This window comes from Oratosquilla oratoria, chromosome 28 (genome assembly GCF_046742065.1).
Source record: "Oratosquilla oratoria isolate Oo_2021 chromosome 28, ASM4674206v1, whole genome shotgun sequence".
In the NCBI taxonomy this organism is placed as follows: Eukaryota; Metazoa; Arthropoda; class Malacostraca; order Stomatopoda; family Squillidae; genus Oratosquilla; species Oratosquilla oratoria.
Window position 1 is genome coordinate 39,688,813 of NC_134804.1, and position 15,166 is coordinate 39,703,978.

Here is a 15,166-nt window from a genome sequence, read left to right on the forward strand (position 1 = left end):
ACAAGTCTATAACATTGCATAACCGAAGTTCAAGTCGTGTGACGTTGGAGACGAATGAATATGTGAAATGCCCATGTACACACACACACTCACACACACACACACACACACACACACACACACACACACACACACACACACACACACACACAGTAGGATGAAATTTATTTAAAGATTTAAGTCAGAAAGGCGACTCGAACTTGGGACGTCACTACTACTTCACGAGTCTTTTACCGGTAAAATACCGGTAATTCCGGTAACGGCATTGTTGTTTACCGGTAATTCCGGTTCTGAAATTAGCGGTATTTGCCCAGCACTACTGCCTACACACAGTTAGGGTGGCCATTTCCAATTTTCCCAAAAAGGAGGACACTGCATATCGATGATTATAATATACAGTAATATATATATATATATATATATATATATATATATATATATATATATATATATATATATATATATATATATATATAACTGAAAGTTAATCCTATTTTTCACTTCTAATAAAACCGAAAAAAAAAACAAATACCTGTATTTCTTACTAAGTTACAACACAAACAAAACCTAGTTGTATCCTCACATTGATTGCCTGGAGGTTTATTTCTTCTTGTATTTCTGCCCTCTAATTTTGTATTTCTGTCCTCTTTCTTTTCGGCATTTTCAGACTCCTTAACCTCATAAATTAATTACCAAACCACACTGCACCGTGGCCACATCAGGACTGCAGCCCAATGTATGAGATGTGAATCATGCAATCACACGTTCACAACATTGGTCTTGTGCAGTTCCTGTCTACTTCGGCTGCCGAGTTCCGACGTTGACCTTGGCCTGGGTACTCCCACATAATTTAATTGTACGGCATTATCGTATACCTAGGGTTATTTATTTATTTATTTATTTACCTATTTATTTTTGTCACACCCCAAGAAAGGAGGACAAATGCACGTCCGGCATGAGGTTGCGCCGGATGGAGGACAAAGTGCTCAAAAGGAAGACTGTCGTCCCTAAAGGAGGACGTCTGGCCACCCTACACACAGTGTGGGCACACTCACTCGCACGGGAATACAATTTCATTAGCATAAACCCGCTAGAAGCTTTTATAGAGAGGTATATATTTGTACATATTCACACAGTGTTACAATTACAATACATTATACAATATTACAAACACACCCACTACATAGCTCGGCCACCATCTCTCGGTGCCCCCACCGAGGAAACAACATTCGTGTCAGGGAGCAGACAAACACAATGACACATAAAATACGGCAATAGACAAGGCATAGGCTATACATATACTGGGGCATGGTGTACAAAGATATATACTGAGACATGGCACACAAAAGAGACCTATACTGAAATATAATGCACCAATATACAAACACATACTGGAATATAATATATAATAGACACAAACACATACTGGAATATAATATGCAACAGACGCAAGCACATGCTGGAATATAATATATAATACAATAGACACAAACACATACTGGCGCCAGTAGGTAAAAGAACATGACATAAATTGCCAAACGTCCGGGACATGATACAAATATAATAAGACATACAGTAATACATAGGACAATGGGAAATTACAGGAGAACCATACATTTTGTGGCAGACAAATACAAAATAGCTATGGCAAACATAGATCAACCCCCCCACCTCGTCAGTTATTTACACAATCTATAACATAAATAGTGGTTACAAAGGCAAAAAGTTGCACAGCAACACATATGTACACAATAGTCTCACTCGACCATCAAGGCACTGTATCTTATGAACATAGATGATACGAGTGATAAACAAGGGGTGACACAGTGGAAACATTGGGCCCTGGGTGAGGCCTGTGTCTTCTTAAGCCTATCAGAATGCGGAACCTCACGAAGTCCCTGAGATGGGTCAAAAACCATGAACTTATTGGGGGTGAAGCCTCTGCGTCACCAGAAAAGGACCAGTAAATTTGTTGTTTAGCTTAGACTGGAGCTCAGGCATCTGTTTAAATACATGATCACCCACTTGGAAAGAAATAAGTGTAGCCTTACTATGTTGTTTCTTTAACATGTTTGATCTAGACCAGTGGTCGGGGAACAGGGGTAAATTACCCCAAATGGGGTAAATTAGAAATTTTGGGGGGGTAATGAACGTGCTACGGATGTGGATGTGCTAAGTGAGGGAAACTGATATGAAAGTTGGAGAAAAGAATGCATCGAGGATCCCACGATCTTTAAAACTATGGAAACGGAAAAATATCAGTATTGAAACTGCTTCATCAGTATTGAATCAGTATTGAAACTGTTTTTAACCCTCAGTGAGACCGCTTTTGCGCTGTTGTCTTGGTGGTGGCATTTGCTCCTTGACTTATCAGTCTTTATTTAGCCCCTCGTCATCTACCTGGTGGATTTTTGACCTGGCGTGTTACTGGAGGAACAACCACGATCATAGGTAAGGGAGGCCTGGATAAGGGGAAGAAGTAAAGGAGTGAAAGGTGGTGGTTGTGGTGGTGGCAGCTTGGATTGTGTGGTTTATCATTTTATGTGGCGTTAATATTTTGGTTCATTCCTGATGCGTTTATAGAATAGTTGCTGTTATGTGATGATCGGTTGTAAACTACTGAACTGGTGTTGCTGTAATGTGCTGGCTGCTGATTGGTCGGTGCTATGATCGTCTGATCACGTGATTGCTGATTTGATTGTTCAAGGACGATGGTTGACTATGAATTGTAGGGCAGTGAGACAAAGGCTTTGGGAGTGTGTGTACTTGATTGAATGTTGGATGTTGTTGTGTGGAATCTGAGAAGCGTTTTTTCTTTCAGCTGTTTGTACATAGGCAGTGATAATTGCTTCAAAGTGTTTAATCGTTATTTTGCTTCTAATATCTAATTCTCATTATTCTAATTTTGTCGCGTTTTTATCGTTTGAATTATATTTAATACATGTCAAAACCACAGATTGTGTTGGAGTGACGTCATGGAGTGGCTGGCTGGACGATTATGCTTGATTTTAACTAGCAGTTCACGTTGGTGAAGGAAGTCTGTTGACTGACAGTGATTATAATTAACGTTTAGTGTGGTGAATAAGTTCATGTTGCATCGTATGTGTAATTGCTGCAGGTGTGTGTGATGTAAATAGGTGTGTGGTGCAGGTGTTCAGGTGTTGGTAGCCTGTTGACTTCGTTACCTTGGTTATGTGGTAAAATTTCAGATTGTTCCCCCGACGAAATCTACCCCCAAGAAAATCAAAACACATAGATTCATACATAAATACGTGATAGATTTGTTTTTTATTTTCAGATGGGAGAACAAGTGATTTCTTCAGTAAAAAAAAGTAAAGTTTGCCATTCAACTCGATAGCAATTCACAATTGATGGTATACATTCGATATAGGGGCTCTGATGAATTCGAAGAAGAAATGTTGTTGTGTTCTCCTCTTGAGTTGAGAACTCGTGGTATTGATGTGTTCAATAAGGTTGATGCATGCTTCAAAAAACCAAGTGTTGATTTGAAGTGGGAAGATTGTATTGCAGAGTTGATGGAGCTCCTGCCATGCTTGGTCACGTCAATGGTTTTGTGGCTTTGGCCAAACAACAGAATCCAGATATTCTAGCCATCCATTGTATGATACATCGCCAGGCATTAGTTGTGAAGAATTTGGAACCAGAAGTGGAAGCTGTGTTAAATGATGTGGTTAAGATTGTCAATGTTGTAAAAGGGCATGCACTAAACACGAGGATGTTTCGTGATTTATGTGAGGATGGAGAGGCTGAATATTCAACCCTTCTTTTCCATACGGAAGTGAGGTGGCTTTCACGTGGAAATGTCTTGAATAGAGTGTGGGCTCTTAAAACAGAACTCGAAATGTTTCTGACTGATCAAAAACACACACTTGCAGAAAAGTTCAGAAAAACAACCTGGCTAGCTCTTCTTGCATATTTAGCTGACATTTTTGGGCATGTAAATGAACTGAACAAGGAATTGCAAGGAAAGAAAGTCAATCTCCTGTTAGCAAGGGAAAAAATTTCAGCATTTGTATCAAAGCTTCAGTATTGGAACCAGAAAGTAAATGTCAATAAGACTGCTGCCTTTCCAAAACTGGGAGAGTTTTTGGAAGAATGCCAAGACTGAAGTCTTAGTGACATAAAGGAGTCAGTCACAAGGCACCTGACCAAACTTAGAAATAGGTTCTGTGACTATTTTCCAGAACTTGATTCACATACTGTCAGCTGGGTTGTAAATCCTTTCAAAAGTGAGCTGGCTGATTTGCCTGAACAGCCTGAAGGATTGGCAGAAGAGCTTATTGAACTTCGTTCCAACAATGAAACAAAAATGGAATTTGAGAGCAAGGATGATCTCTCATGTTTTTGGATGTCAAAAAAAACTGCACATATGGAAGCAACTAAAATGCTACTATCTTTCGCAACAACCTACGTTTGCGAACAAGGTTTTTCTACCCTTGTAAATCTAAAAACAAAACGCAGAAACCGGTTGAATTCTGAAGACAGCATCCTAGTAGCAGTAACATCAAAAATCCCTGATATCGAGTTTGTTGTATCCAAGATGAAACAGTATCATTTTTCCAAAGCCTGAGGTAGCTGATATGAAAATATTAAAGATTTCAATCTGATGTTAAAATATTAAAGTTTTCAATATTTTCTTCATTATTTTTCTTTGTGTGCCATTCTTATGCCAGAAAGAATAACATTATTTTTCTTTGTGTGCCATTCTTATGCCAGAAAGAATATCATTATTTTTCTTTGTGTGCCATTCTTATGCAAGAAAGAATAAAAAATTTCCTTGTGTGCCATTCTTATGCCAGAAAGAATAACATTATTTTTCTTTGTGTGCCATTCTTATGCAAGAAAGAATAACATTATTTTTCTTTGTGTGCCATTCTTATGCCAGAAAGAATAACATTATTTTTCTTTGTGTGCCATTCTTATGCCAGAAAGGATAAACATTTTTCCCCATAATAGTGGATTCAATAAAATTTTCTTTTGTTATTGTATGAATTTGAAATACATGATGGTCAATAGTTTTGCTTGTGTGCCATGTAATGCTAAAAAGAGTGTTTTATTTCTGTTTATAAATGTGATTCCTACGTTTTTTTCTTGTGTGCTATTTCCATGCCAAAAAGACAGACTTTTATTTCCTATGATAGATGAAATTAACAATTAAACATTTTTCCAATATACATTTTTTGTTTATTTATTACTATCCATGAATTCTATAAGTAAATTGGTTTGTCCACCAGAGTACTTCCAAGTGTGGGGGTAAATTCATTTTACTACAAATTCTATTGGGGTAACACCCAAAAAAGTTACCCGACCCCTTTACTCTCGATAGAACCATAAATGGTATGCAGTGTATGACACTGAAGTTAACTGTAATCTTCAGGATTGTAGAGAGGACGAAAAGGACTATCCAAAAAATCATCCGGAAGCATCTCAGAACCATAAATGATATAATGAGGTGTCTTTCCCGTTGCTACATTAATAGCGCTATTAATGCAGGCACTGACAAGGAGTAGCCAGTCTTCCCAATTGTCCTGTAGGTCACTAGCAACGTGCCTTAGGATGTCAAGTATTTTCCTATTCGTCCACTCCATCAGACCGTTAGAAGAAGGATGATAAGCAGTTACAAAAGTCTGGGTGATGTTGTATTGTTTGCAAATGTTGGCAATGACCTTATTCTTAAACTCAGTCCCATTGTCGCTAAGCAACACTGAAGGACAGAAAACATGGGAAACTAGATCATGAGCAACAATTGGAGCAGATTTATTACGCAAGGAAGCCAATATCACGAAACGGCTAAAGTGATCAACGCATACAAGAACGTAGACTGAGCTTTGAATGCTACGGGGCAATTGCAAGAGATCAGTGGCTATAATGTCGAAAGGGTGAGAAGGAGTAGGACACTCTAGAATAGGAGCAGTGTGAGTAGAACCATTGTTCTGAGCACAAGACTTGCACTGGGCTACATGAGTGGCAATATCTAAGCGAAGGACACCGTTTCCTACGTTCATGTATGAACAGTTCTGGATCACTGGCAAGGTTGAGCTTCGAAAGCTTTATTGAGCTTTATTGAGCTTTATTGAGCTTCCTTTGGCTTTATCACCAGACCGAAACACCACAATCAATTACTACAATATTTCATCATCCATCTTGTAATTTAAAATAATTTTATTCCATAGTTTTGAGCACAACCATTTCCAATCTGGAGTAACCACATATTATTTCTCTGTCACCCTTTGGATCCGCCTCTGTTTTTGAAAACCTGACACAGGTCTATCACAACTTGTCAGTCTCTTGCGGAAGAAAAAATCAGTTATCAGAATGGTACCTCCTTGAAGGAACACGATTAGTTTATAACACAGGGGAACAATTTTAATCACCTTTTCTGGTGCTGGTGACTTAGATTTATCTGCCAATATTAAGTCATTTTGCCATCCTGATTTCAAATATATAATTCATTTTTATCTATATGCTGTAGTTATTCTGTTTTTGTTTTTTGTTTTTTCTCGTTTCCTCGAAAACTGCTCTCCGGATGGACAGAGAGGGTGCTTTAAGAAAGCAAATACTTCACAGTACATAGTAGTAAGGTAGTAATAAGTGTTGTGCAAAATATTGACGTTATTGTTTATTTTTTCAGGTCTCATGTTAGAGTGATGGCTTCGTCAAGAGGAATTTGCGTTGATGATCCAGACACCTTCTGCTACATACGTGGCTGTTACATGCTAGTTCGTCAAGGGCGCCGCAATGTATCAAACTTTGTGATCCGCACTTATTAGGCATATTTTGATGTTCCTCTGGGGATCAAAATAAGAAGTGGGCCCCACATGCTGTTTGCCATAGTTGTGTGGAACATCTTCGTGAGTTGACGAAAGGAAAGAGAAATGGTCTTTCTTTTAAAATGCCCATGGTGTGGCGAGAGCCAAAAGATCATGTATCGGACTGTTATTTCTGTCTGGTGAATACTAAAGGGATTGACAAGAAAAATCGGCACAAAATCGACTACCCCGATATTCCCTCGGCGATCCGGCTAGTACCTCATTCTGAGTATTTACCAGTTCCGATTTTCACTGGATATGCTTCCTCCGAGGATGAAAATGATGTACCTAACACAGACGTCCACGGAATGGATTCAGAGTCTGTAGATTCATCAACAAATGCTGAACAGTCATTAGCTCCTCACTGTTTCAATCAAGAGGATTTGAATGACTTGATACGTGATTTGGCGCTCTCCAAGAAAGCTACAGAGCTTTTAGCTTCCAGGTTGAGTGAAAGCCACATGCTTGACAGGTTGGTACGGGTATCATATCACAAAACAAGGGAGAGTACATTTGTTAAGTATTTCTCTGAGGACAAACCATTTGTATACTGCCACGATTTTCCTGGTCTGTTAACCGAGTTGGGACTTGGCGCCTATAGCCCTGCTGAGTGGAGACTATTTTTGGATAGCTCCAAGCGTAGCCTCAAGTGTCCTATTGCATAATGGCAATGACTTTAGTGCAGTTCCTCTTGGTCACTCTATCCATCTGCGAAAAAACCCACGATGACATAAGAATGGTCATGGATTTACTTGTGTTAGCGTGGTATGTTGTATATCATACCATTATTGTACTTGTGTGTTGCTTATTTGGGGAATTATATGTTTCCCCCTCTTTATAAAATTGTCATATGTTTTGTTTTTTTATTATTTATTGTAATTATGTGTAATCATTGTGTATATTTGTAATTATATTGGATATCGCAAGTGCGATGCACGTCTTTTCGCGCGAATTGGCAGCTTGGCGTCAGTTCGGAGCCAGCTCTCTTTGTATTCACACGCATTAGTTGTCAGTGGTATCAGTGATTACAGTGTACTTCCCACTATTTGACTTTCATTTCTTGTAGCCACCCGGTACAAGTACCATGAATACAATTGGATTATATGTGTAGACCTTAAGATGGTCAACTTCCTCCTTGGCCACCAGAAGGAATATACAAACACTGGACCCAAAAAGATTGGCCAGTTCGGGAAAACTTGGAAGCAGGAATGCCAAACATTGTTAAAGAACCAATCGTAAGTCGAGAGAAGATCGTTTTCCCTCCACTTCATCTCAAACTGGGGTTGATGGAGCAGTATGTCAAGGCGTTGAGCTCTGACAATAATTGTTTTCAGTACATACTATCGGCGTTTCCTGCTGTATCAAACGAAAAAATAAAAGCAGGAGTATTAGATGGTCCCCAAATCTGAAGACTTCTGAGTGATTTTAGATTCGTGAATACCATGAATGAAAAAGAGAAGGAAATATGGCTCTCATTTTCTGCCGTTGTTCGTAACTTCTTGAAAAAAAAAACATAATTACGAGGACCTGATTATTAATATGCTTTTAGCATATCGTGATTTGGGATGCAACATGAGTGTGAAGTTGCATTTCCTAAATAGTCACCTCGACCGATTCCCAGAGAATCTGAGAGACGTGAGTGACGAACAAGGGGAACACTTCCATCAGGATTTAATGACGATGGAAGAGTGCTACCAAGGTGTTTGGGATAGGCATATGATGGCGACTACTGCTGGACAATTAGAAGAGATCAGCCAGAGAAGACTTACAAGGAAAAGTTACAAAAGCAAAATTTTGTTCAGTTGAAATCAAGATGAGGTCCTCCAGCCTTATGTACTGTCATTAATAAATTAGCATCTATTTGATCACAGTATTTTTAATCCTAATGTGTAATTCAAGTTTCTTTTCATATGTAATAAAATGTTTGTGCAAAAAAAAAACTGCTTTACTATAAATAACGCAAAAGGATGATTCAAAATTACTTGAGGGCATGATGATAGGCATGATAAAATGAAAATTATTGTAAGAAAGTAAGAAAATGTACTTTCGCCAATTCACCAAATACATTGTTCCCGTGTAATCAAATGCATTTATTCTCTCATGCAGTTTTGATTTTTAGCCCGATATTATACATGGTGCCATATAATTTAGATAAACTTGATTCCATGCAGTACAGTATCTTCGAATTGTGTTGTAGGGTTTAAGGAAATAATTATAAGGGCGGCTTACACGCCGCTGCTTTTAACGCTAGACGTTAGCCTCTTTATTCGCTACTGAAACGCTAAACACGGGTGGTAAATTTGAACATGTTTACTTTATCTCAACGTCAAACAGACGCTGCGTACTCGTGATTTTAGTCACTAGCGAATGACGCTTGTCCACAGGGAATAAAAACTGCGCCGTGTAACTAATACCAAGGTCTAAATATACAGGTCAGACCGTTTGAATTCTTGTGCGCAGCTTCTGACGTCATTTGGCTGAGTCCATTTTCTCTTTCTGAAACACTGAAGAAAGCTGTGAAACACCAAGGAAGACAGGAACTATAATATTTTATATATTATATATATATATATTATATATTCATATATATAGACAGGAACTATAATATTTTATATATATTTATATATATATTTTATATAATATTTGTCAGAATATAACTAATTGCGTGGAGCGGTGCGAGCGAAGGCAACGTCTTTCCTATACGCTGCACCAGCTTCAACTGACAGCTATAGGACCCGCCAACCCCACTTTGAACAGCCAGGTGACGTTCACGGGCCCGCTGCGCCAACTCCCTCGAAATTCGGTCGGAAGTGGTTAGACCTTATATTCTTAGATCTTGACTAATACTATACTGATGCAAGTATTTACGAGATCACGTAAAGATGACTATTGTTTGGGGTCACTTAGTTCGACATACAAACTTAATTGTAACTCTCCAAAATTATTACAAAAAATACAAAATATTTAATAGAGTGGTTCATAGGGAGAATTTATTAGTTATGTATTATTTCAAGGAGGATAATTCTTAGGAAGAGACGCAATAATTCAGTTCCATGGTGACGTAGGACTTCTTTATAGCATTATTATGAGTGTATACTATTTTTTTTCTGACCTCTGTTCTACATATGATTTTCTACAATGCGCTAATTTATTTCTTTTTACTATCTGTAATAATTTATTTTATCAAATGTTAGATAAGAATATTTTTCCGGCCTTCAATTTTATGGCAATTTTTTATTCCATTTTGAATTCTGCATGTCCGTTGAAAACACTGTACGTCCAAAGGCCAACATAGAAGTGGGTGCGTGCAAAGTTACCATACATTGATGTTTTCCAAAAGTAAAAGACATTCATATATAACGCCTCTTTGTAAACTGTAGCAATGTTTTCTATATTCAGTTCTTCAACTTCACAGGGTATGAATGTTACCAGGAATGCGACAGAAATAATTGTATCAATGCGTCCAAATCCAATTTGCCCACCGACTGTATGGACACGCATCAAGGTAAGTACATACATATACCAAAGGCTTTTTCCCCTTACATGGGGGGTAGCCAAAAAGAAAGTAATGTCTACTAACGTAGGCGCAGGGCCCTCACGGGCGGCATTTAAGCTGCTGTGCCGGAATAGTGCCAAATCACTGGCGCCCTCAACGGACCACGACACACAATGGCAAAACTCCCCGTAGCTGGTCTTTCCGTTCCCGAGGTCACGGACAACCTTGAGCAGGTCCCCTTCACCCCCATTTTCTTCTCGCAAAAGGACACAAAATGGAAGCCCCATTTCTTCAGCCTCTGGCCCTCTCGACAAAAAATAATTAACAACCCACTTACCCCCCCCCCCACCACCACTAAAAACATGAAAATCCCCAAATGTCATCTTTGCAGACAGATTAGATTCACGCCGTCTGTCACAGAGAACCTTTACTCATCACCGCAATGGGTGTGGGGGGGTGGCATATGCCCAGAGGCGGCACATTTAGGGGGGCAGCACTTGCATGTAAGGGCTCTGCATAGACATCCGTAAAGAAGTTCTAGAAGAGGCCTAATGGCACGTGAATGTAATTATGAAACTGTACAATATGTTTGTTTTTGTCTTAGAGGAGGTTGAACGATTTCTAAAAGGACATTTTTATATGTATAACGAAAAGGCCATTTCCAAAAATGAAAAACTGGTGTCAAATTCATTGGTAGTTGGCAGATACGGCAAGTGTGCAGGTCTGCAGTTAGACATAATGTCTTAACTATGCACTATATTGCTGGAGGTGGAAGTGGTTGACAATTCATAAATATGCAGACAAATGAACAAATATTACGACATAACCAGGACCAGAATTTTCAGATTGGTGTGATTTTTTTTTACATAACTGTTAATACATACTTAGCTATTTCCAACAATGAAGGTTTTAAATATAAAGGAGACTGGCATTGGATGGCAGAGCATGTGTCCAAGCTTCTGACCTGAGGATCAGATATCCAATTTTAAATTTAAAAATTACAATAGTTTTATACAATAAATGCCAGATATGTTTAACTGAGAGAAAATAAAGTACAAGATAAGATTATTGTTACTGTCACAAACATGTAGCAGTTGTGGCATACAAGTGCAGGCATATGCATATGGCATCTGTGGATACCGTTCGACTCTCGAGGCCCGCTGCCTGCTTCTTGCGTTGTTGCCAGACAGCCCTGGCCAAGCAGGAAAATGACCCAAACACCAGCCCAAAAAAACTCAGCGGCTTGCTGCAACTGACAGAGCTTGCCTTACCAGTGAGTCTTTCACTTAACACGTTGTGGGAGTGGAATGTGGTGAGTTTGGTCCACAGTACAGCCACAAAACTGTTAACATTAATATTTTCTGCCAGTTTTCTGTTTTACACATTTTATCACAAATACAACAATGTATATGAACACCACAGTGCACACACAAAGAATGTGCACATAAGTAGGTATGGCTTCATTTATTATATGCGATTAGATGCATAAAAGGATAAAATTTTGGTGAAAACTGAGCAGTTTACTTGCTTTGAGATGGCACCCTAACATGCATTCAAAATATCAGGATTTCAATTAATATAGTGTCTCACTGAATGATGTATTGGATTTGGATTTAATTTGCAATACTTTTCCTTCCTCCCAAGTAATACCTAATTTCATTGTAAATATACCAAGTTTGAATTACATACATATACCAATGGTTTTTCTCCCTTACAAAGGAGGTAGCATCCAACAGATGCCAGTGACTGCCACTTGGCCATCCAAGCAGGAAAGGATGACTTTGACCGTAGCTATGGGCACATGATCTTCACCTTTTGTTATGTACCATTGTACAACTACAGCCTCTGCAATTGAGCAGCCCTTTTTAGGATCCACACTACTCAACACTTATGGGGAGGAGGCTAGAAAAGGTGCCTCAAACATGGGTGGGGAGCTGACCCTCCAGTAAAGTCATTCAAACAACTAAACATCAGCAACAACAGGGAGGAAGCAAGAGCCCTCTCAAAACCAAAGTCCCTCAGTTACACTCCTGCCCTGCCCCACAACACTTTACTGTAAATGGAGTAGATAGGCCCCTTCCCTCAACTTGATAACAGTGTACGAGAGTAACATTGGAGCACTTATCCACCCTCTTCACAGAAAGTAAAGATTGCTGTCATCAACCTCATCAACAAACCTAATTACCACAGTCAGTGACTGCATCCCCAATTCCAATAAGTGACATTATATTTGTGAGCTTTCAGGGCTGATGCTAGGAATTGTGGGGTCCATTTAGATAATTTGTATTGGGCCTCAACTCTAAAAAAAATTGAAATTGATGTATTATTTTCATGTAGTATGCCAGTCTTAGCTTAAAAGTATGAAATGCTTGATATACTAAATACTAAAAAACTATAAAAAAATTAATTTTTTAATTTAAGTTTAAGCAAAGTCTGTCATAGTGTTCTCTGCTCAAGGCCTGGGCAACACTTCCACATGGGACCCCTTGAGTTGTGTGGCCCAATTTGATGAACTCGGTCAAATAGGCTTAAAATTAGCCCTGCCTTTCCAACTCAAGCATTCACTAACTTGACCCATACTAAAGCAGAATTAACCTTGATTTGGACTACCCAAAATTCTTCACCCAAACACCCAAAAACAATGACTTGTAAACAAAGAAATACCTCATGAAAATAGATAATGAGTTTGAAGACAAATGGAGAACCCTCTGTTATATATGCATGTAGTCAGGTGAGGCAGTTATCCTTTCACTGGTACCATGAACCCAGTACTAGCTGCTGCATAGTCAGACTGTCAGCAACTAAACTGGTCCACTGGTCACCCACCAGAGAGGAGGGTGAGTGAGACATCCAAAAAGAGGAAAAAGAAAACCATCAAAAGGGCAGATGAACCCTGTGAATCAATGGCCATCCAATCTGGTTATAGATCACTATCCTGTATGTGGCATCCTCCAGGGCTTGGAGATGGGGGTCCTGGAGACTGGGTGATACCTGTATTGTGGTTGCATTGAGGTGCCCCCCTGGGACTAGCAACACATCTCTTTGATCTTTTACTCAGGCTAGGATGGATGGCCCCTCCTAAATAGGAGACACAAACTGACTGGGTTGCCTGACTTGAATAACCTTTGAGCTAGGCATGCCCCAAGTCAAGCAGTTGCCACCTGGTCCTACACCAAACCTATTGAATTCCATCACTAGCATGTGTTTTGGATAACAGAGGTAAGTTTTAATAACTAGCTGCAAACAATTCATAAGAACCACCCATGACTATACCTCCACAGAATGGTTTACAACAATGAGTGAGATGAACACGATTTACAAACACTACAGAATTGAGCACAGAGAATAATACAGGATGCAGCAACATACTACTCATTTATAACTCCCAACCTAAACCACACAAAACATTCACACAGAAACATGTAATACTAAACAAGTCCTTCAAGAAATACCACCAAACTCAATACTCCAGTAATAACCCCCAGACATAAACCCCAGAGAAAATCCTCCCTCATCTGACAAGGACCAAACTGGCACACCTGCACTCAGGATGCTATCATTAAAACAGTACCAATTGAGAATAAGCCTGGCCACAGATTCAAACTGCCCCAAATGCAACTACCACACAGATGACACAGAATACCTACCACAATGCCCGACATTTAACAATCCCCAGACAATACCATATCCCTTCTCTAAGTGACTTACGGTCCTGCCTAGAGGCTGTTGCAAGTTTCTTGAAAGCCACAGGTCTTCTGCAAGAGACCAGGGACATTGGATTGATTCAATAATTTAATTCTCATTGTTTCAGAACACCTGAACAAAAATGACTGCAGATCTAGAAATGAGCACCCAAATTCCTCCGGCTGTAACTTCACAAGTGGTAAAACCTGAAAATTTTTATAAATCAAATACAGGTATCATCATGGCAGTTGGAGGATCATTACTCTGCTCTTTTTTCTTCTTACTTGTTAACTTAATCACCGACATTAGTCCAGCAGAGTTTGCCACTGTAAGATTCATTGGTACCTTCCTCCCATCAGTGCCTGTTATATGTCTAGAGCCAGTAACAGTCATAAAGTCAGTGTCAATTAAGAACTGGATTCTGTTATTTTTACATGGGTGTTTTGCCTCCACTGGAATCGTGCTGCAGTTCTATTCTTTTCGAGATCTTCCTTTAGCAGATGCCAGTGTTATTTGCATTGCCAGCCCCATCATTGTTCTCTTGCTTGCTTGGGCTATGTTTAGGGAACCATTGAACAGGTTTCATTTTATGGTTACTTTGATTGCTGTGTTGGGAGTTATTATTTTATGTCACCCACAATTTATCTTTGGAGTCAATACTGTCTTCACAAGGAATAAAGTGTTAGGACTGCAGTGTGCTATTGCAGGTGTTCTTTCAGAAGGTGTGGCTTATACTTTACTGCGAGGCTTAGGAAAGACCCATTATGCCATCACTCTTCTTGTTTACTCAGTAACTGGATGTATTCTTTCCGGAGTCTTGACCTATTTTGAGGACCATCCTTGCCTACCATCATGTGGTACTGAACGCTATGTCATCCTAGGAATTGGAGCTATTGGGTTTGGGGGACAAATGTTTATCACCAAGGCTATTCAAGCTGAATATGCAGGACCTGTGGCCATGGCACAGACGTCAGATATTATGTTTGCATTCCTGTGGCAAGCAATACTCCTTCAAGTAATGCCTAGTGGCCTCAGTATCCTTGGGGGAATTCTGATTACATGTTCAGTAACACTTTTAGCAACGAGAAAATGGGTTTTGAATTTACCCAAAGAATCAGCTATGAGAAGGCTTTGTTTGTCATGCTTTAGAGAGTAA

General features: G+C 39.3%; 2 protein-coding genes across 2 annotated transcripts; both read left to right on the top strand.

Moving 5' to 3' along the window:
- The first annotated feature begins 1,877 nt into the window (after nucleotides 1–1,877).
- Nucleotides 1,878–6,791, top strand: LOC143040490 (protein FAM200C-like). The gene is made up of 4 exons (XM_076211583.1): nucleotides 1,878–1,963; nucleotides 3,532–4,005; nucleotides 4,228–4,569; nucleotides 6,653–6,791. The coding sequence occupies exons 1-4, from the start codon at nucleotides 1,878–1,880 to the stop codon at nucleotides 6,789–6,791; spliced, it is 1,041 nt and encodes a 346-aa protein (XP_076067698.1).
- Nucleotides 6,792–14,251: 7,460 nt separating this feature from the next.
- On the top strand, nucleotides 14,252–15,166 carry LOC143040491 (solute carrier family 35 member G1-like). Its single transcript, XM_076211584.1, has one exon. It carries the CDS (start codon nucleotides 14,252–14,254, stop codon nucleotides 15,164–15,166), a length of 915 nt encoding a protein of 304 aa, XP_076067699.1.

Excerpts from the sequence above, each read along its gene's own strand:
- LOC143040490 (XM_076211583.1), top strand. The coding sequence starts at position 1,878 with ATGCGGAACCTCACGAAGTCCCTGAGATGGGTCAAAAACCATGAACTT. Across the intron at positions 1,964-3,531 it reads GCGTCACCAGAAAAGGACCA|AGTTGATGGAGCTCCTGCCA; the intron begins GTAAATTTGTTG and ends ATTGTATTGCAG. Across the intron at positions 4,006-4,227 it reads GGAAAGAAAGTCAATCTCCT|CTGGGTTGTAAATCCTTTCA; the intron begins GTTAGCAAGGGA and ends ACATACTGTCAG.
- LOC143040491 (XM_076211584.1), top strand. The coding sequence starts at position 14,252 with ATGGCAGTTGGAGGATCATTACTCTGCTCTTTTTTCTTCTTACTTGTT.